The 23,420-nt window shown below is 35.5% G+C and overlaps 1 protein-coding gene, 1 long non-coding RNA gene and 1 other non-coding gene across 3 annotated transcripts; 1 reads left to right on the top strand and 2 right to left on the bottom strand.

Moving 5' to 3' along the window:
- The first annotated feature begins 2,891 nt into the window (after positions 1–2,891).
- On the top strand, positions 2,892–2,999 carry LOC130977695 (small nucleolar RNA R71). Its single transcript, XR_009085377.1, has one exon. It is a non-coding gene; the product is annotated as a small nucleolar RNA R71 (small nucleolar RNA).
- A 12,261-nt stretch (positions 3,000–15,260) lies between these two features.
- Positions 15,261–17,318, bottom strand: LOC130972899 (uncharacterized). The gene is made up of 4 exons (XR_009083952.1): positions 17,142–17,318; positions 16,515–16,697; positions 16,115–16,203; positions 15,261–15,633 (listed from the first exon to the last, which is right to left on the bottom strand). It is a non-coding gene; the product is annotated as an uncharacterized LOC130972899 (long non-coding RNA).
- A 2,347-nt stretch (positions 17,319–19,665) lies between these two features.
- Positions 19,666–23,193, bottom strand: LOC130973262 (uncharacterized). Its single transcript, XM_057897712.1, has 2 exons — positions 22,551–23,193; positions 19,666–19,981 (listed from the first exon to the last, which is right to left on the bottom strand). Exon 1 carries the CDS (start codon positions 22,938–22,940, stop codon positions 22,602–22,604), a length of 339 nt encoding a protein of 112 aa, XP_057753695.1. The 5' UTR covers positions 22,941–23,193; the 3' UTR covers positions 19,666–19,981; positions 22,551–22,601.
- Between the last annotated feature and the right edge of the window lie 227 nt (positions 23,194–23,420).

Consider the following 23,420-nt stretch of genomic DNA (forward strand, 5'->3'; position numbering starts at 1 on the left):
CTAACACGTCCTCTACCAATCCATAAGCATGTTTTATTGATTTTTCTGCCATCTCTAATGAGATTCTTGCAGCTTGTACCTCAAAGATCCCCAGCTTCTCCATTACAGAGAGTGGCATAAGATTTATACCTGACCCCAGGTCACACAGAGCCTTTTCAAAGGTCATGGTGCCCATGGTACAGGTGACAAATGGACTTTTGTTGGTATAGAATTTGTTAAGTGATCAATCGTAGTATAGTCTAAACCAACACAAAATCCATCGCCAAACAAATCTACAATCTATAACCGAGAGTATTAATCTCCCGAGTCGTTCTCCCTTGGAATTGCCAAAGTGTGCATCTTATTGATTTAGTAAGCTTTGTTGAGTTCTTGAAGGTCTTAGCAAGTAATGAGAAACAACAATCAATTATCAAAAGGACTTGACTTAGGGTTGGCATTAGAAGTCTTTATCATTATAGTTCACTCATTGTTGATAGCCGTTAGACTTTGCTCCGTTTAGTCATCCCCTAAATATAGAAGAAAGTCAAATGGAAACAATTGACTTGAGTCACAAGTTCTAGCTTCACCTTAAGGGAATCTAGTTTTAGTGCACTTCAAGACAATTGGCAAACTCTAACTTCAAATCAACCCTTGATATAACTATTCAATTCATTCCAATGACCAAACCCTATGCCAAGTATAAAAGTTCTACTCCATAGCTAGTATTGACATTTTATCAAACATGTGATGAGCAAAAAGGAAAGTCATAGTGAAATGAAAAGAAAAGTAGGATTAAGAAAATATTGCAACACAAAGAATTAGCAACAAGCATCAAAGAACAACAATGATGATAAAAACCTCAAACATTAATGAAATCCAAAATTCATAGAGTTGAATCCTAGATCCAAGGAATGTCAACAATTACAACTACACTTGAAATTTGAAGAGAAAACCTATTACATGAACAAAGTGAAATGAAAGTTGCAATGGATCTCACCAAGAAATGAGTAAAAATCCAGAATTTTGGTGAAGAAGAACCCTAGTGAGAACTTGAGAGAGGTTGATGAATCCTAGAGAGAAGTTGGAGTTTCTCTCTCTAACAATGTAACTAACTCCCAAAAAATCTTCCAAAACTCAAAAATGAACTAGGTCCCCTCAACCTTTGCCCCCTTGGTCCTCTTAAGTCTTTTCCCGCCAAAGCACTCCTCAAAAGTTGGGATCTCTAACCAACTCCACGCCTAAGTCACGTGACTTTAAAAAAAAATCTTTTTTTCGAACATCGGCGCGCACGCGCAAGGTACGCGTGCGCGCCCTGGATGCGGTTCTGGATTGCGCGGAAGCGGAGTGTACGCGTGCGCGTCCATGAGGATCTTGGCTTAGCCGCTACTCTAATCGGCTCGTGGTTTGGCTTGTGGCTTCGGCTTCGCATTGCTCTCATCCGCGCGGACGCGCCAGGTGCGCGCGCGCGCCCATACGGAAATTCCAGAGCTTCAATTCTTGTGCTTCCTTTCTTTGCACCCTTCTTCCTTATCTTTTCCTGTTCATTCCCAGTCTATGTCCTGAAACCACTTAGCACACGAGTCACGGCATCGAATGGCATCAAGGAGAGATTAGAAATGTGTCTATTTTGGTGCGAAATAAGCATGTTTCCCTTTATGAGGCAAAACTAGGAAAAGAATGCAGATCCTTATACTTCATGCAGAAAATGTGTGAAATCATTGATAAACCCTTTGAAATTAGCACAAGACAAACCCTCAAAATGGGGTTTGTCAACAGGATATTAAGAATTTACCAGGATCTTGTTTCTTTTGAGGTAAAATTTGCTGAACCCATGTATTTAGTGCACTAATGAGCAAGGGAGATTCATCTTCCAAAGGTTCATTACCAAACAACTTGGCATTCAGCTTCATGATAGCTCCTAGATATTGAGCAACTTACTCTTCAGTTACATCTTCATCCTCTTCAGAGGAAGAATAGTTCTCAGAGCTCATGAATGGTAAAAGGAAATTCAATGGAATATCTATGGTCTCTAGGTGAGCCTCAGATTCCTTAGGTTCCTCAGTTTGGAACTCCTTTTTGTTCAGAGGACATCCCAGGAGGTCTTCCTCACTGGGATTCACGTCCTTCTCCTCCTCTTTGGATTCGGCCATATTGATTATATCAATGGCCTTGCACTCTCTTTTTGGATTCTCTTCTGTATTACTTGGGAGAGTACTAGGAGGAGTTTCACTGATTTTCTTACTCAGCTGACCCACTTGTGCCTCCAAATTTCTAATGAAGGACCTTGTTTCACTCATGAAACTTAAAGTGGCCTTAGACAGATTAGAGACTATGTTTGCTAAGCTAAAGGGGCTCTGCTCAGAATTCTCTGTCTCTAGCTGAGAAGAAGATGGAAAAGGCTTGCTATTGCTAAGCCTGTTTCTTCCACCATTATTAAAGCCTTGTTGAGGCTTTTGTTGATCCTTTCATGAGAAATTTGGATGATTTCTCCATGAGGAATTATAGGTGTTTCCATAAGGTTCACCCATGTAATTTACCTCTGCCATTACAGGGTTCTCAGGATCATAAGCTTCTTCTTCAGAAGATGCCTTTTTAGTACTGTTGGATACATTTTGCCATCCATTCAGACTTTGAGAAATCATGTTGACTTGCTGAGTCAACATTTTGTTCTGAGCCAATATGGCATTCAGAGCATCAATTTCAAGAACTCCCTTCCTCTGAGGCGTCCCATTACTCACAGGATTCCTCTCAGAAGTGTACATGAATTGGTTGTTTGCAACCATTTCAATAAGTTCTTGAGCTTCTGCAAGCATTTTCTTTAGGCGAATGGATCCACCTGTAGAATGGTCCAGTGACATCTTAGAGAACTTAGATAGACCATAATAGAATATATCCAGAATGGTCCACTATGAAAGCATATCAGAAGGACACTTTTTGGTCATCTGCTTGTATCTTTCCAAAGCTTCATAGAGGGATTCACCATCTTTTTGCTTGAAGGTCTGAACATCCACTCTAAGCTTGCTCAGCTTTTGAGGAGGAAAGAACTTGGCCAAGAAGGCCGTGACCAGCTTGTCCCAAGAGTCCAAGTTATCTTTAGGTTGTGAGTCCAACCATGTTCTAGCTCTGTCTCTTACAACAAAAGGGAAAAGCATGAGCCTGTAGACTTCAGGATCCACTCCATTAGTCTTGACAGTCTCACATGTCTGCAAGAACTCAGTTAAAAACTGGTAAGGATCTTCTGATGGAAGTCTATGAAACTTGCAGTTCTGTTGCATTAGAGCAACTAGTTAAGACTTCAGCTCAAAATTGTTTGCTCCAATGACAGGGATTGAGATGCTTCTTCCATCAAATTTGGAAGTAGGTGTAGTATAGTCACCAAGCATCCTCCTTGTGGTATTGTTGTTGTTATTATTTTCAGCTGCCATCTCCTCTTCTTTTTTCGAAAATTTCTGTCAAGTCCTCTCCAGAGGGTTGTGCTTTAGCTTCCCTTAGCTTCCTCCATAGGGTCCTTTCAGGTTCAGGATCTGCTTCCACAAGAATGTCCTTGTCCTTGCTCCTGCTCATATGAAAAAGAAGGGAACAGAAAATAATAATAGGGATCCTCTTTACCACAGTAGAGAGATTCCTTTATGTTAGTAGAAGAAGAAAAGAATAGAAGAAGGAAAAGAGGAAAATTCGAACTCAGAGTGGAAGAGGGAGTTTGAATTTTAAGATGAAGAGAAGTGTTAGTAAATAAATAAATAAATAGAAAGAGATGAGAGAGAAGAGTTTTCGAAAATTAGCTAAAATAAAAGAAAAATATTAAAGTTAAAATTTGAAAATCAAGAAAAGGAATAAAATAAAAATTAAAATTTGAAACAATTAGTAAAAAAGAATTTTGAAAAAGAGGGAGGTAATTTTCGAAAATTAGAGAGAGGAAAGTAGTTAGGTGGTTTTGAAAAAGATAAGAAACAAACAAAAAGTCAATTAGTTAGTTGAAAAAGATTTGAAAATCAATTTTGAAAAGATAAGAAGTTAGAAAAAGATTTTTGAAATCAATTTTGAAAAAGATATGATTTGAAAAAGATCTTTTGAAAAGATATGATTGAAAAAGATATTTTGGAAAAGATTTGAATTAAAATTGATTACTTGACTAACAAGAAACTAAAAGATATGACTCTAGAATTTAAAGATTGAACCTTTCTTAACAAGAAAGTAACAAACTTCAAATTTTTTAATCAATCACATTAATTGTTAGTAAAGTTTTCGAAATTTTGAAATAAAGATAAGAAAAAGATTTTGAAAATAAATTTTAAAAATTTTCGAAAATAATAAGAAAACTGAAAAAGATTTGATTTTTGAAAAAGATTTTGAAAAGATAAGATTTTTAAAATTGAAAATTTGACTTGACTTATAAGAAATAGCTAAGTTTTAAAAATTTTTGACTAAGTCAACTCAAATTTTCGAAAATTATGAGCAAAATAAGGAAAAGATATTTTTTATTTTTGAATTTTTAATGAGGAGAGAGAAAAACACAAATATGACCCAAAACATAAAAATTTTGGATTAAAACCAATGATGCATGCAAGAACACTATGAATGTCAAGATGAACACCAAGAACACTTTGAAGATCAAGATGAACATCAAGATTTATTTTTGAAAAATTTTCAAGAAAAGAAAAATATGTAAGACACCAAACTTAGAAATTTTCAATGTTTAGACACTACGGATTAAAAAATGCATATGAAAAACAACAAAAGACACTAAACAAGAAAATATGAAGATCAAACAAGAAGACTTATCAAGAACAACTTGAAGATCATGAAGAACACATGCATGAATTTTCAAAAAAAATGCAAAAGTTTTTAAAACATGCAATTGACACCAAACTTAAAAATTGACACTAGACTCAAACAGGAAATACAAAATATTTTTGATTTTTATGATTTTATAATTTTTTGTTTTTTTTCGAAAATAATTTTTGGAAAAACGAAAACAAAGAAAATTTTTTTGAAAACTTTTTGAAAAGAAAATGACCTAAACTGAGTAACAAGATGAACCGTCAGTTGTCCAAACTCGAACAATCCCCGGCAACAGCGCCAAAAACTTGATAAGCAAAATTGTGATTTACACTTTTATAACTCGAACAATTCTTAGTAATGGCTCCAAAAACTTGGTGCTTACTACTATGGTTCACTCACATTCTTCACAACTTCGCACAACTAACCAGCAAGTGCACTGGGTCGTCCAAGTAATAAACTTTACGTGAGTAAGGGTCGATCCCACGAAGATTGTTGGTATGAAGCAAGCTATGGTCATCTTGTAAATCTCAGTTAGGCAGATAATAAATGGTTATGGGGTTTTTGAAAATAAAGATAAATAAAACATAAAGTAAAGATAGAGATACTTATGTAATTCATTGGTAGGACTTTCAGACAAGTGTATGGAGATGTTGTGTTCCTTCTGAATCTCTGCTTTCCTACTGCTTTCATCCAATCCTTCTTACTCCTTTCTATGGCAAGCTGTATGTAGGGCATCACCGTTGTCAATGGCTACTTCCCATCCTCTCAGTGAAAATGGTCCAAATGCTCTGTCACAGTACAACTAATCATCTGTCGGTTCTCGATCATGTCGGAATAGAATCCATTGATTCTTTTGCGTCTGTCACCACGCCTAACAATCACGAGTTTGAAGCTCGTCATAGCCATTCAATCCTTGAATCCTACTCGGAATACCACAGACAAGGTTTAGACTTTTCGGATTCTCAAGAGTGGCCGCCAAAGGGTTCTAGCTTATACCACGAAGATTTTGATCAAGGAATCCAAGAGATATGCGCTCGGTCTAAGGTAGAACGGAAGTGGTTGTCAAACACGCGTTCATAAGGACAGACGATGATGAGTGTCACGGATCATCACATCCATCAGGTTGAAGGGTAGCAAATATCTTAGAATAAGAATAAGCATGAATTGAATAGAAAATAGTAGTATTTTGCATTAAAACTCGAGGTACAGCAGAGCTCCACACCTTAATCTATGGTATGTAGAAACTCCATCGTTGAAAATACATAAGTGATGAAGGTCCAGGCATGGCCGAATGGCCAGCCCCCCTAAATGATCAATAGTCTCCTAAGATGAACAACTAACTAAAACTGAGACCAAAGATGTCTAATACAATAGTAAAATGTCCTATTTATACTAGACTAGTTACTAGGGTTTACAGAAATAAGTCTAAATGCAGAAATCCACTTCCGGGACCCACTTTGGTGTGTGCTTGGGCTAAGCTTGAGCTTTACACGTGCAGAGGCTTCTCTTGGAGTTAAACACCAAGTTGTAACATGTTTTTGGCGTTTAACTCTGGTTTGTAACGTGTTTCTAGCGTTTTACTCCAGAATGCAGCATGGAACTGGCGTTGAATGCCAGTTTGCGTCGTCTAAACTCGAACAAAGTATGGAATATCATATATTCCTGGAAAGCTCTGGATGTCTACTTTCCAACGCTATTGAGAGCGCGCCATTTGGAGTTCTGTAGCTCCAGAAAATCCATTTTGAGTGCAAAGAGGTCAGAATCCAACAGCATCAGCAGTCCTTTGTCAGCATAAATCAGATTTTTTGCTCAGGTCCCTCAATTTCAGCCAGAAAATACCTGAAATCACAGAAAAACACACAAACTCATAGTAAAGTCCAGAAATATGAATTTTGCATAAAAACTAATGAAAACATCCCTAAAAGTAGCTAGATCCTACTAAAAACTACCTAAAAACAATGCCAAAAAGCGTATAAATTATCCGCTCATCATGTACCAACAGTAATGAGACGAACAGCATCATGAAGGATACATTTCCGAACAAATTGACAATCAATATCAATGTGTTTGGTGCGTTCATGAAAGACATCATTATGGGCAATCTGAATAGCACTGCGGTTGTCACAAAAAATATCAATAAGGAACGACTGAGGAGCACCCAAATCTTTGAGAAGCCAACGAATGGAGATAACCTCAGCAGTGGTGGTATCAGCAAGGCCACAGTACTCAACTTCTGTACTTGATAGAGCAATGAACGTTTGCTTCTTAGCACGCCAAGAAATGAGAGCATCGCCAAGAAACAAACAGTAGCCAGTAGTAGAACTGTAACAACCCCGATTTTCGAGTACGCGGATCTTTTTTACAGGCACGAATTTCTCCGGAAGATCAGTAAAGGGAACACCTCTGCTGTATCATCAAGCATCTCAATCCTCATTGTCATTATGACATCTTTAAGCCAAAACCTCTTTTGAGACAAGCTCGACAACGCGGCCACAGAGAACCTAGTTTTTGAACCGTATTGGTTAGGAGTTTTGATTCTAGTTTTCGTAAATAGGCTCAGTTTGATGAACCGGACTCGATTCATGAGAGAAGAAAGATAATAGTATAATATTATCATTATATTAGTATTAGAAGTTGCTTGAAAGATATTATAAGGTTACCTGGTCTGTTTTAGTTAAAAATAGGAAATCGGTTTAACCAGGTTTACAGTTTACTGGTGCAGCTTAGCACCAGCACTCTCTGATGACTTTAGCAATGCTAAGGGCTCATCATACATGTTTTATTCTCATAATAAATATGTTACTAGTGTCATTTATGCTAGTAGCTCAGAAAATAATTTTTAGAGATATTTTTACAAGTGTTCCGATACACCTAGTTTTAGTTGTTATACACCTGAGATATTTTAATATTATTTTAATCCACCTCCAAGCCAACCAATCACAACTCACCTTACACCCCCAAGACCTCCAAGGCTGTCTCATTTCATCATTTTGGCCGAAAATAACAAGAGAGAAAAGAGAGAAACCTTCATGAACACTTAATCTTCAAAGCTTGATTTCTTCTGAACTAAAACTCAAATCAAAACTCCGATTTCACCAAAATGATCCTCTCTTCTTTCTCTACATAACCATATAACATATCAAGGCTGGAAATAAGGTGAGATGGCTGTCTCCCTCCCTCTTCAATTCGGTTTTCAAGGAAAACCATGTAAACATGTGTTTTCTTGATGTTTTTCCTTAGGAATCATGCTTAACTTGACTTGAGGGCCAAGAAACGTGAATTTCCAGCAAGTCTAAGGTGAGATATCTCTTCCTAACATACTGAGTGAGATTTGGTCAGTTGAGAGTTTTTGGATTTAAAGTTGTTCTTGATGTGATTTAGGAGGAAAAAGTGCTTAAGGAGCACCTGAAAGTTTGATTGAATTAGGAGCAGCAAAACCAGGTAGGGTGTCACGAAATTAATCTTGATTATTTGTGTTTGAGATGTGTGAATGTTGTATTATTTGGTTGTGCTAAAAATTGGTTGCATATATGATTGATTCTTAGTGAAAATTTGGTGAAATTCTGATGAAATTTGATGAAATTTAAGCTTTAAAGTTCATGTTCTTGGGCAGCTGGGAAAAACGAAACCCTAAGCTTAAATTGAGGTTCAATTTGTGTTGAAATCATGTAGAAAAGATGGGGTTTTAGTGGCTGCTAATTTATTATGAATTATAGTAAAAATCGGTTGCTGAAAAGACTGAAAAACGGGTAAAAATAGAGAAAGAATCTGAAGAATTTATGAAGAACATGAAGAACACTTTGAGTGTGATGAAGAACAATGAAAAACAGGCCTTAGATCTTAAAAAGGGCAAGGAAGTAAAATTTTTGGTGTTTTAGGGGTTGTCTGGTAATTTCTGAAAGTTAGGGTGGTAAAAGTAGAAATATTAAAAGTTACGGGTGGTAAAAAGTGAATTTTAAAGGTTAAAGGTTAAAGTAAAGTTAATTTTAGAAAATATATTAATAAAATAATAAATAATAATAAAATATTAAATAATAATATTTAATTAAAAATAATATTTTAATAAAAATAATAAAATAATGCAGAAAAAGGCAGTTTTCTGTAAAAGCTTTAGAAAGACAACTTTAAGTGCAGAATCTCATAATTACCTTCATAAAACACTTAGGGAGTGGTAATAACATGTTAGTGAGGCAAAGATAAAGAAAAGATAAAAAGTTAAAGAAAAGATAAAAATCGAAGAAAAAGTCTGTAATGTTTTAATGACAGAAAAACAGATAGAATTAGTGAACGAACTAGGGCAACATAGTTAGTCCTTGAGTTGCGACTAGGGTTAAGTATTATATGAAAAGTTAAATTGTTTCAGTATAGACTTAATGAACCTATACTTGGGACAGGCTAACTATTCATACCGAAATTTACATAAGCTTTAAATACATATGTTAAGCAGAGAAACCAGAGCAGAGTAAAGAAACACAGAGAATAGAGTAACCAGAGCAGAATAGAGGGATACAGAGAAAAGAGTAAACTGAGCAAAGTAAAAAGGCACAGAGAAGAGAGTAATGTGACAAAGAGAAATGGTTTGAGTTAAGATGTTGTAAAAGTAAAAGCTGTAGAGTTTGTATAGCATGATTGAACAGAGAAAGAAAGAGGTACAGCATAAGAATGTGAAAGTGATGATGAATAATGAGAATGTTAATGAATGATGATAATGAGAATGATTATGTAAGAATCTGCTGCAGAGAGGCAGTCAGATAGATGGTGGTACGACCACTAAGAACGCTTTCCTGGGATACCTTGCTATAATGCTTTGCTGTAAGACAGAGGTTGCTTACAGAGGTATCAAGATGAATGTGCTCCTGTAAGACAGAGGTTGCTTACAGTGAGTGTGTTGTTGCTCCTGTAAGACAGAGTTTGCTTACAGTGAGTATGTTGTTGCTCCTGTAAGACAAAGGTTGCTTACAGTGAGTCTGTTGGGCGTATATCGGCTAATAAGTTTCGCCCTGCAAGACAAAGGTTGCTTGCAGTGGATACCCTGCAAGACAAAAGTTGCTTGCAGTGGATATTGCCAACAGGAAAGCCTTATCCAGACAGAGGTTGCTGGGTAACGTCGGGAGCGGGTATGTAACCGACAGATGAGCTCATTACCTGCACTAGGGCTAGACATGCATCATACTTGGTTGTGCATTTTCTCTATTATGATTGTTGCATGAATGTATGCTTTCTTTGTTTGTATTCTATTCTCTGTGTTTATGTCTGTGTTTTACTTTCTTGTATTCTTCTGTTTGTGATCTTTTTCTGTTTTCTCTATTTTCTCTATTTATCTGTCTTCTGTTTACTACGTCTGCTAAACAACACAAAATTAATGAACGTAACTAATAACCCCGACCCTACTAAGAACTCTCCAGTTCTTACCCCTTCTCTCTCCCTTCCCCCTCCAGATGGAAGCATGAGTACCCTTCCGTAGTTCGCTAATGACCGTTCGTAAAGAGAATTCCGCTCTAGGTAGTCTTCTGAGTCTAGGGTGAATCTCTTTATCTATGTATATGTATATACTGTGAGACCAGCCAACGTCTGCACCCCGTTCGTATGCGCACTTTAACCTGAATCCTATGTACGAGACTCCCGTTGTGTGGCTACTTGATGAGGTACCAGAGGGACGTCCTATGGCAATGTCTGATCGTGCAGAGGAATAGCAGATGATGTCCTACCTTTGGTGACGTTCACCTGACTTGAGTTTTGAAGACTTAGAACGTACTTTCTCTCGCTTTAGTAGTTTAGAGGGACTAGGCGAGTATAGAGTCTAGGCTAGCCTGGGTGCCAGCTTAGGGACTTCTTGAACAGGTCAGGACCTGGGATGTTGTATATATATATATATATATATATATATATTATTTAGCTATATCTAGGGGTGTTCTAACTAAAAGTCTATACTCTAATAAATGCTGAATCACCGAATGTTGTTAACTACTTGTGATGTATTTATGTGTGGTTGTTTATAACTGTTTTATCTGTTATTATTTGTGAATTGATTATAAATGATTCTGTTTATTAATTCAAACATTTTAAAAAAAAGTATCTCGCAAACTAACTACGCTTTTAACAACGAATCAGGCTCATATAATAAATAATAGATAATAATTAGGATGACAAATTGGTAGCACTCAATTTCTGGTATGTCCTAGGCGTACTGAAAATTAGGTCGTTACAAGAACGACAATCAGTGGGATCACCAACCCAATCAGCATCGGAGTACGCCTGAAGGCACAAAGAGGAATGGGCAGAAAAAAAAGGCCATGAAATAGAGTACCTTTGATTTAGCAAAAAATGCGAAGAACTGCCGCATAGTGAGTAGTCTGAGGAGATGACAAGAACTGGCTAAGTACCTGAACTGGATAGGCGATGTCTGGTCGGGTGGCAGTTAAGTAGACGAGTCCTCCAACTAGATGTCGATAGAGAGTAGGATTATCCAAAACAGTGCCATCCATAGGAGTAAATCGCACATTAGGCTCAAGAGGAGTAGACTCAGTGCAACTATCCGTAATTCCGGCTCGAGCAAGGAGATCTGAAGCATATTTAGCCTGAGAGAGATAGATGCCATCATCGGTGGATATGACTTCTAGACCAAGAAAATAGTTGAGAGAACCAAGATCTTTCATCTAAAAAGTACGCTGAAGGGATGCCTTAAGATCAGAGATACCATCAGCATCATCTCCAGTAATGATCGTGTCATCAACATACAGAAGTAGAAGAACGACTCCACGTTCAGTTTTACGAATAAAGAGAGCATGCTCATGAGGACTGCAAGTGAAACCAAGACTACATATGGTAGTGCTGAACTTGTCAAACCATTCACGAGGAGCTTGTTTAAGCCCATAGAGTACCTTGCGAAGGAGACAAACTTTGCCAGAAGGACAAGGATAACCTGAATGGGGTTTCATATAGACCCGCTGTTTCAAATCTCCATTAAGAAATGCATTCTTCACATCCATCTGATTGAGAGACCATTTTTTGACCGCAACAATGGCAAGAAGAGCTCGAACGAATGTGAGACGAGCAACAGGAGCAAAAGTCTCTTCATAGTCAATACCATACTCTTGCGTACAATCCTGAGCAACCAATCGTGCCTTATAATGGTCAATAGAACCATCAGAGCGAGTCTTGATCTTGTATACCCATCTGCTACCTACAACCTCCTGAGCAGAAGGAGGATCAACCAAATCCCAAGTGTGTGCCTTTTCAAGTGCCTGTATTTCTTCCTGCATTGCTTGTTGCCAATTTGGATTTGTAGAGGCTTCTCTGAATGACTTAGGTTCATGTTGATGAAGGATAGTAGAAAAACAATGATAATCAAGAAGATGAGGAGGTGGATTCCTTACCCTAGAAGAACGAGCGGGAAAAGGAGGCATGAGAGTAGGAGCAGGATCATCGTCCAGTCTGGAATCATTGGGAAATGGAGAAGGCGGAAGAACAGGAGGTTGTGGAGGGTCACTCGAGATAGAATCTATAGAATCATCACTAGGAAAAAGATCAACATTGGGGTTAGTAAACAAAGGTGACTGAATAGTAGGAATTAACTCAAAGGATGAGAACCGAGAAAACATGTGATGCTCCCAAAAGACAACATGACGAGATATACGAACACGTTTAGAGAGAGACCCAACAATGATAACCCTTGTGTTTAGTGCCATAACCAAGGAAACAACACATACGAATCCGAGGTTTAAGTTTACTATGTTTATGAGGTTGAAGAAGAACAAAACACACACAACCGAAAACTCGAAGAGAACTATAATCTAGGGAGGTATGATAAAGACGCTCAAAGGGAGTAACATTACCAAGAACAGAAGAAGGGAGTCTATTGATAACATGAACAGCAGTAAGAACAGCTTCACCACAAGTACGCTTAGGACACGAAGAAGAAAGAAGCATTGCATGGACGGAGTCAAGAATGTGACGGTGTTTGCGTTCAGTTCTACCATTTTGTTGAGACGTACCAGAACAAGAAAACTAAGACAAAGTACCATGTTCTGCAAGAAAGATTAAGAGTTTGGAATTACGGTATTCCATAGCATTATCACGTCTGAAAACCTTAATGACCTTGGAAAACTGAGTTTTAATCATACTAGCAAAGTTGATATAGATCTGAGGTAACTCATGGAGATTAGTCATCAAATAAAATCAAGTAAAACGGAAATAATCATAAATGAAAATGACAAAGTATCGAGCTCCGCCTATAGAGGCAGTGGGAGTGGGGCCCCAAACATCAGAGTGAATGAGATCAAAAGGAGAGCAAGCAAGAGATGAATTATTGTGAAAAGATAAAGCAGGTTGTTTGGCAGTTTGGCAAGAAATGCAATCAAAAGATTCATTTGGAACTTGACCTAAAACACCCTAAGACACAAGAGGACGCAGTTTTCTTAAGGAGGTGTCGGCAAGACGTTGATGCCATAAGTGAAGGGTAAAGGGAGAAGAAGCAGCACAGAGATTTGGTACAGGAGGAATATGAAGATTCTCGAGTTCAAACAACCTTCCGACCTTACGTCCAGTCCCGATGATTTGTCCTGTCCGAGGATCCTGTACACGACAACCAGAAACGAAAAAAGTGACTTCAAAACCCAGATCAACAAGTTGACCAACAGAAATAAGATTAAAGTTTAATTTAGGAATATAGTAAGTATCAGGAAGATTAAGAGTCGACTGGGATATAGAACCCTTGTGTGTTGTGTGCAAGAGGGAACCATTTGCAGTATTGACAGAAGGTCTATTTGTAGTGGTAGACAGAGACGAGAAGAGATTACGCAATGGAGACATGTGATTAAAGCATCCCGAGTCAAAATACCATTTAAAATTACATGGAGGGGTCGAAAGAGCAGCAGGGGTATTACCAGAAAAGGAGAGAATACGTTGAAGAAGAGACTCAATATCAGATAGAGAGACAGGAGACGAGTTGAGAGGAGCAGTGGTGGTAGATTCAAGAGCAGTATCAACAGTAGAAGCAGGCGCAGGACGTGGTGGGCGAGTAGGATAGGTAGTAATCAAATGTCCCGAGAGCTTGCAATAATGGCAAAACAATTGTGCACAATGGTAGCTAATATGACCTTTCTGGTGGCATGTGCGACATTCAACAGAGGGACAGCTGGAGAACGAGTGCCCGAAACGGTTACAGTTACGACAGAAGGTACCATTTCTGTCTGTGGCAGCAAAAACATCTGACTTTTCCATAATAGTAGTCACAGAGATCAAGGAAAGGAGAGAAAACTATAATTTTGGAGCAGAAAATGAGGAAACAGATGGCAAAATCGGAAAGAGCTCACCAAAAAACCTTATGGAGGGTCCCACTGTCTGACACGTCATCGGCCACGTCAAATGCCACGTCAACTGCTTCGTCAGCAAAGTAAGACATGTGGCAACACGCGACAGGAGGAAGGGGACGCGTCAGCGCTGACGCGAGCACGGAGCTGGCAGCGGGTCGGAGAATGCGAGTCAGGCCGGGTCGGGTCGGGCGCGGTCTGGGCGGATCCGCGTGGGTGCTGGCGACGACACGTGGCGCTGTCTGGGACCGTTGATCCTGGGCGTGGATCCAACGGTTTTGGATGGCGTCTGTGGAGAGTGAACCTGAAGCGGTGACCGAACTTCTAGCGGCGCGTGAGGGCGTGTCCGGCGGCGGTAGGCGGCGAGGTCGGCGGTGTTGGAAAGCTTGCAACGAGTAGAAGACGAAGGTGGCGGCGGTGACGAACCAAGGCGTCAGGAAGAAGTCGAAAATGGAGGACAAAGTACTGCCGGTGAAACAAGATAAAGGAGGTAGAAACCAATTGTTTCTTAAAAAAATTAACCTAAGCTCTTGATACCATGTTAGAAATAAGAGAGAAATCTGAGAAAAGTGTTTCTGTGTATTATTCAAATTGATGAAAAGTACAATATACAAGGGGTATATATAGGTGCCAAAAGAATCAAAGTAATAAAAGTATAGAATCCTACAATTAATATACAGATATGCCATATAAATATAAACAACACTAACTGATCTAAAATTATTCTAATAATTCTCTAACAAAAATAATGAAGGTTCTCCCCTACTTTGATTGACCATACAGTCCATAATATAACATTTAGGAATTTAAACCGATAAAGTTTTTGAAAAGACAAAAGAAAAATTTGTTCTAGTGTGTTTGGTATATCGCAAGTAATGAAAAATCCTATAATATCTTTTAAAGGATACATTAAATGTCAACAGAGAAAAAGTTTGTTCACTTTCGTACAACTTAGACACCTTTAATTGATATTACTACTAAATAGGGACATAATGTTGGCACTTCAATTTATGCAAGTCTCCAAAAATATCAAGGTTTGTGGATAATAGAGTGTTAAGCAATATCAGATACTGGTAATAATTAAAAAGGAAGAAGAGCATTCCTCAACTTACCTGAGCAAATTCCAAATCCTAATCCATAATGATGACTTTTGTAAATTTATTTTTTAAATCTGTCATAATGGGGATATTCACATAAAAACTCCAAAGCTACAACATTTCTATATTGATCACAAAGTAACTGGACTTATGCATATTGGCTCAATTTGATTAAAAAAATATCATTAGAATATGATCAAGAATCCAAGAATCATGATCAGTCAGATTAAAGTTCAGCGGCTTGTCTCTGGAAGGCATTTTTCATTATAAATATACTTCACCTTGAACTTATCTAAAGAATGTCCTTACCTCATCATCAATTAGCATTTTGATCAAAAGAAAGCCAAAATCCAGAAAAAAAAATTCAATGGACATAGTTGCATTATACTTAAAATCTCAACTTGATCACCAACTTTTATGATTTCTTGCTCAACCCAATGGGCTGTGGCAACTGTTCCTCGTACCTGCAACAAAAAAAAATTAATAAGAAAGCTGAGATAACATTCTATATATCATATCTTAAATAAAAATGTAACTTTTCAAAACTCAAGAGCAAGCCAAACAACAGAGTTTCAAAAATTATATAAACAGAGTTGGGATGTCATGAAAATTTAAATCTAGAGCATCACAAACAACAGTACAATAACAAAACTCAACAAATTTATTGAGGTGAAAATTCAGGTTAATCAAGAACCACTACATATATAAAATAGAAATACTATTTTGATATCATTTTATTCATGATAAAAACATGAAGAAATCACCTGATTAATAAAATATCTAAAATTATTCAAACAAAGTAATAAATAGTAAGAATGTCTTAACTCTAATTATAGATAGGATCAAAAAATTCTATTCGATCTTTTTTTCCCACAACCAAACACATCAACAAAAAATGAGGTATATATAAGTAATTTGTAATAAGTAGGAGGAATGAAAGATTACCTATGTGAAATTTCTGATACCTTTGAAGCTTCTCCAATGAAAAAAACACCTTTCATTGTTCTTTGAGAATAATAAAGAGTAGCATGCGACTGATCCATGGATGAAAAAGATGAAAAAGAAGGTCTTCAAATTGAATTTCAGTATTACGCACTATAACTTCAAGAAATAGAAAGCAGATTATATATATAAAAGTTCCAACATGATCACAATGTATTTGTAATACTAAAAAATTTGTAATACTATTTTTTTATTGAAAACTTAAATCAATGTGCTCTTCAAAGTGACCATTTGGTAGTTCATGCCTTCAGGGCTAAATAAACTCTTCCATGATAAAGCAAGATCAGCATAAAATATTTATCTTAGACTCTTCACTAACAGAATGAGGAACGTAAGAAATTACCTTATGTGTTAGGAGACTGCCTGCTTTTCTATCAATGAAGAAGCCAGTTCTCGGATTTTGTTATCTTCCTCATTTGATAGAATTTTTCTTTTGCTGCAGCATGTTTTACTTTCTCCATTTTGTTATCATCTACCTTCTATGAACCATAATCTACTTTTGTGCCCTTCTCTGATTGATCTTTGCCTATAATCATATGAAGGTTATAATCTTTTACATGAAATCATTAATTGATATATATAACACATCCAAAATAAAAACTAAAAATTAAATTAAAAAAATCATTCTGAGTTAGACCTTTATTCATACATACACCACTTATTAATCTACAAATAACCACTATATTTATTTTCTACTAAATGTTTTTGGACATTGGAAAAAAAGAGACTTGTTCTTCTGCCATTTTCAGCACCAGAAATTGAAGTTCAACAACTTGTCTCACATGGGAAGCAACTTTCGTTATAAATATAGGTGAGACCGAAACTTCACCTTGTGATTATTACTTTATAAATTTTGCCAAAATAAAGAACACAAAAATAACATTAGGACAAAGTTTCTCATAACAGTATTTATTCCAATATTTTTTATGTGTATAGATTGTAAAATTTTCTGAGAATGGAGCAAACATACCGAGTTTTGGGTTAACACGGCAAGTCCTCTCTTCCTCATCTCTTCTGTTTCCTTTCTTGATACTCAGGCCCTCAATTGTTGTTTTAATCAATCTAGGATAGATAGGTTTATATAATTTCCACAGCATGAGAAAATTACAGGCCAGTGTTTGAAATTATAGTTCCTGCTTCCGTATAATATAATTGCAAATTCTTAATTAACTGTTGCTTTAAGGGGCATCCAGAATAACTCAGTTTTAGGACCCACCGTTACATAATAAAAATTATACTAATGTCCATCTATGAAAAAAATATTACATCACTAAATTTGAAAATAAAAGATATAAAAACAAAATGTGATCACTTGGAGCTAGTCAAAAGAAATGTATTAGAATAAAAAAAAGTCAAAATCCAGAAAAAATCTCCGTGAACATACTTGCATTAAACTCAAAATCTCAACTTCATCACCCTATGATTCCTTGCTCAAGCCGGCTTGTGGCAACTGTTCCTCGTACCTTCAACAAAAATAAATAAACTTAGTTGGAAGGAGTAAGCTAAAACAAAATTATATAAACTTTTAAAAAATATATAAACAAAGTTGGAAGGTCATGATTATTTAAATTATATATGGCACAAACAGAAGCCATGAATATTTATGTTTGTGACATTTTAGTACAAAAAAAAATTGAGCTGCCGTTAAGACTTCCATTCACCAGTTTGCGGGATCATATTGAAGCATAAATAGCAATTAGCTCAAAATAGGGGAGCAAACAATCCTGATCAGCCTAACAACAAAGTTCAACAAACTTGATTTTTTCTATTGTTTTTATCTTTTATTTCTTTTCTTTGTACGTTATTATCTACACATTCTAGAAGTTACTAGTTATGGTAAGTCACCATTCTATTAGCACCAAATTTATATTCCTCAAATTTTATAGATTCTTTACAGATTTTGGTGAGCTGTATATTTTATAGGAAACTTTTGTGTATATACTATATATTGATCATAGACAATACAATCATAAAATTTACCACAATTTCGCATCAATACAATCTCTATTTCATTTTCTTGCTAGTCCGTGTTCACGATTTAGGGGGGTGTGCCAAACATGAAAATTTAAACCAGTAAATAAAACAAGTTGGATTTATTCAAAATTTCCACCATAAATGATTCATTTCATCTGTTGTAGGAGTAGTTTTGGACTCCATGGCAAGAGTTTTAAAGGTGCATGTTCAGTTATAGAAAGTTAAAAAAGTGAATTGAGGTTGAGGGTGGGGATAGTTGGGTAATTTTATTAAAAAATCAACAAAAAATTAAGATATGAATACTTTTGTCATATGAAACTCATCTTCCATGGGTACATCATTAATTTTCTTAGTTTATGGGTACTTTTGTCCGCGTTCGTAAATTTCATGGGTACTTTTGGTAGCTTTTCCTTTATTTTCCCCCAAAATATATACACACGCACAAGCACAGTAGCATACTAGAGAACTAGTTCATTTTACTAAATCCTCACTACAAAATCACATATCACCAAAAATTTGGATTAATAGTCAAATTAATTCCCAAAATATAGGTCATTTTTCGAATTCGTCATTGAAAAATTTTATCAATCGAATTAGTCCTTCAAAGATTAAAAATTAATTATTTTTGTTCTTTCTTAACTCAATTAGTATTTTTTTTATCAACAATTGATGATATAAGATGATAACTGACATCATACATGATATTTAGCATATTCAATTGAATATTGAACAAATATAGTTATGAAGATCTATTAATTTAATCTATTTTTTAATTATATAAATTCTAATCCTAATATAACTTCACGACAAGAAATTAATAAATTTTCATAAATATATTTGTTTAACGTCTAATTAGATATATTATGTGTCATGTATGATGTGAGTTAATATTCCATATTATCAATCATTAACAAAAACTACTAATTGAGTGACTGAAGAATAAAAATAATTAATTTATAATCTTTAAAAAACTAATTTAATTGATAAAATCTTTCAATGACGAATTTAAAAAACAATCTATCTTTTAGAGATTAATTTGATTATTAATTCCAAAAATTCTCTTCATGTACTTCAACGCAAGTTTATTCATGAAATCTCCATTTATAATCCCAATAAAATTGAACATGGTTCCTCAATCTATCTCTACAAATTTATTCTCTTCAAACAGGGTACATTTATATGAAAGAAATAAAATATTTTAAGTTTCCCCAATGCATTCAAAACTTGAAAGCTTGCATTTCTAAAAACTTTAATCAATTGTCACTCTCTTTTGATAATAATTAAAAATAATTTTACATGTATATCTAATTATATAATGTCATGTCAGCAAAAATAATCACTTTTTATATTAATTGCTTGAATAATTATCTAAAGAAACGAATGTAATTGGACGAATATATAAAATGTTTTACTGTCAGTACAGCGAAATTAAAATTTCACTCTTAAACAAACTTTGCAAGTAGACAACTTACCGATTAGATCCTCAACCTCAAGCAAAATATGCTATGGAACTCAAGGAATCAAGATAATACCATGTTTTATTGAATTTAGGCGAAAGTATTGCTAGCAAGTAGCATCAAATGTTTCGGTTTTCAATTTACATATATGGATCATGAAAACACCAAGACATCACAGATTAAATGTGATCAGTTAAGTCCAAAACATTGTTGTCACTCGCACTTCATAAGTATTTGATTGTTTGAACATTCACACACTTTTTCGCCTCAAAGACCGGTAAGCCAACCCCAAGGCACCACTCTTTCCACCGACAATTGTGTACGAACTCATCAGTGATCCGAAACACTTTAAATTTCAGAAGTCATATCTTTGAAAAACCTGTGCACAAATATCATTTATTATAAGAACAAAAACGGAGTGATTACTCTACAGCTTCCTACAAGCCTCACAACAAGCTTTGGATTTAAGTACATTATAATTTTGAACACGTTGAAACATTGCATGCAAATGTTCAGTATTCTAGTTGAGTAAACTACCATTTGTATCAATGAAAGTTCAGAATGTTAACGAATCTACTCATGAATAAATGAAACTCTTTTTACTCATGAAAGATGAAAAATTAACATTTCTACCCATAGTTCAAAATAGTGAAAAATCTATACATGAATAAAATCAGCGTTTAAATACTTTTGTCACATAGAAACCAACTTCTGTAGGTACAAAGCTAATTTTGTTCATTCCTAGTTAAATTTGTCAGCGTTTTAAAATTTCATGGTTAGAAATAGTAGTTTACTCATTTTAATTTGAAAACCTAACAATTTTCACAAGTGATTTTTCCCATAAAAAGTTGAGAACACAAGAACAGAGCGACAAACTTCTGGTCTAGGAAAAAAAAACGACATATCCGATGTCAAATTAAAAGCTAAATACAGTTCTAAATAAATACACAAAAAGTATTAATCCCAAAAGTCAGCCAATGGTGATGCAGCTATGCTATAGAATTATCACTAAAAGCTTGAGTCATACATCTTTTGATACAAATATATCCAAAAGTACTTCTCCATTTCACCCACCTAACTCAAATCTTATGGTTTCTATCTCCCTTTGCTCCTCCAAAATTTTGGATGATTAAACCATGCTACTTAAACATTGTGAGACTTGTAGTATGATATTCTCACCATTGTCACATCTAAACTTGGATTTGTGCAACTCTTGCTAAACTTATATTCCATATACTTTACTTATATTTATAAAAAAAATTATGTGCTTCCAAAGTTTGTTTTGACACCTAAACTTCCCATTATTTTCTCCCTCAAGTCCCCAAATATCATTACATCATCTGCCAAAAAAGCACCGAAGCACAAAATCCTATATCTGTATAGTAAGCACATCTAAGCTCAGAGTAAAAGATAAGGACTCAATTGACCATTGGGTGAATTTCTACAGTCGTAGAAAAAACTGGACACCCGAAATTGCGTTCACATATTAGTTTGCTTATTACTTGTGTCTTTGATTGTTTAAATATTTGCAATTCAAACTTCTTTCTTCTCTAGAGCCTTCCATAAGACCTCCCTTATCACATGGCTCATAAGCTTGATCTTCTATGATATGCATAGTTTTGTGTGTCGATCCCATAATAGAGGGCCTAATTCCATGCTGAAACTAATTTAAGAAGCATGATCACCAAAGTTATTCTAAATGCTTATTTGACCATATGCCTAGTAAACGTAGGACTTAGCAAGTCCCCCGTCACGATTCACGACTAGGATTAAACATCTGAAGTGTAAAATTTAGAAACTGGATACTGGCAAGTGATCTAACGTCAATAGTAACACAGGCTTTGGTTCCAACATACAATTGGAAGCTTAGCTCCATTCTAAAAGCTAATTCGTGAGGATGGTCTAAACACGGTTATAAAGTTATCTTAAACATATGCCTAGTCAATGTGGGACTCATATTCTCCCCTCTTTATTTAAATTGACATTAAGGAACTTCCCATGTCTTATAGAGCCAACTCATGTCTTCCTCACTGAGAAACTTCCATGAATCAATAGGTATATTCTCAATTCTCACTGCTATGCCATTATACATCCTCTTTGAAACTTAATTTAAGTCAAACTCTTAAATTCTATAATAGAAGGTAAAGTTTCTATCCTCTTTGATATTTAGCTTAGCCAGTACCGATTTGCATAAGTAACCCTTCCATCTTTCCTTAGTGTCTTGTTTTGTAAGTTATCACAAAAGCTTTACACTCTTTACCCTCTTTATCCTTGATTTCAACTAGTCTAACTCCCATCTCTCTTTCACTTCCTTTAGCAAGCCTATAAATACTTTTCCCCCTTTTTAATACCCAAGAATTAATATATAAACTCATCAAACGCTGTAGTCGTGCTTCAAGCACACGACAGTAACGTTTTCTTAAACTTCTAAGTGAACTATTACACTGTCAACATTAAATGCTGCTTCTAGGTTTTCTCTATGTCCACTTAGTGACAAAATTATTCTATTGTTTTTCAAGGTTTTCTGGTATTATAACATCAACACAATGTCAACATCTTTGTATATTAATATGGGACCTAGCCAAAGTGCTACTAAAGCAGATAACATTCTTTGAATGTTGATCTACATATTCAGCTAGGATATTTCATAAGAACAAAAAAAATCACCTCTTCACATTGCAGAATCACATACCTAGTCATATATCAGCTTCATTCAGCTATAATATTCTTCTAGAAAAATCATTCAATCTATTCACATACCAGTATCACAGTTAATTAATCACATATTGGATTAACACATTAACAAAGTTATTTTATAAAAAATCATCCAAACTCAATCAAATAAACAACAAAATCATTGCTTCCCGCAGATAATTCATTAAAACATGAAAATTAATTACTAGAGAAAAAAGAGAAGAAAAACACAAGAAGTTAATATGCAAACTCACCTCAACAGCAAGGGACCAAGCCACAGTAAAGAAGATAAAACTTTAGAAAAATCAAAAGACCTGAAGCACAGGCCTTTTACCAAGCCTCTTTATCTCTCTATCCATTTGACCAGTAACCATTAAACCAAACATCTTGTAATCACAAAGTAGTGACCAAAATGGGTGACCAAAAGTGGCTGGAACATTGCCTTCAACAAAGAAGTGACTGTACCATGCACATCCATACCCTGAGAAAGGCACAAAGAACAAGAACCACCAGCTGAATAGAAATGAACAGAGCAAGAAAAAGATGCTCAAGAGGGTCCCCACAAAGTGCCAGCGCCTTGTTGATGGCTTTGAATGTTGGGTCATGTAAAAAGCCCAGAACTCTTCCAAGCTCCTGAAATTCATGGCTTTACAGAAGAAAAAGAAAACATAGGCCAAACTGTTATAGATAAATGAATAAAAATCTGACCAAATCAGAATTTTTACGAAAAACCCAGTTGGGGAAAAATGAGAAAAAATATGTGGGGTGTGAATTTTTGAAAGGATTGAGATAAAGGATTGAAAAGGGTGTTGTTTTGAAATCGTGGATTTTGGTTGGTAGCAAGGTTATGGAGATTTTTTTTTTGTGGGGTTTGGTGTGGCAGCTTTGGAAACTAACGAGAAGGTGAAATCATAAATGGGTGTTTGATTGTGATTGGTGTTTTTGTACTTTGATTTGTATTGATCTTCGGTGACTTCAAGGTCAATCGTTTTCTCATTTTTTTTACCCTATTTTCACTTCTACTTTTTTTTTTAATTATGTTATATATACACTAAAATTAATCATTAAAATCAATCATTATTATCAAATACATATTAAAATATAAATATATATTAAAAATAAAT

This window comes from Arachis stenosperma, chromosome 4, assembly GCF_014773155.1.
Source record: "Arachis stenosperma cultivar V10309 chromosome 4, arast.V10309.gnm1.PFL2, whole genome shotgun sequence".
Taxonomy (NCBI): domain Eukaryota; kingdom Viridiplantae; phylum Streptophyta; class Magnoliopsida; order Fabales; family Fabaceae; genus Arachis; species Arachis stenosperma.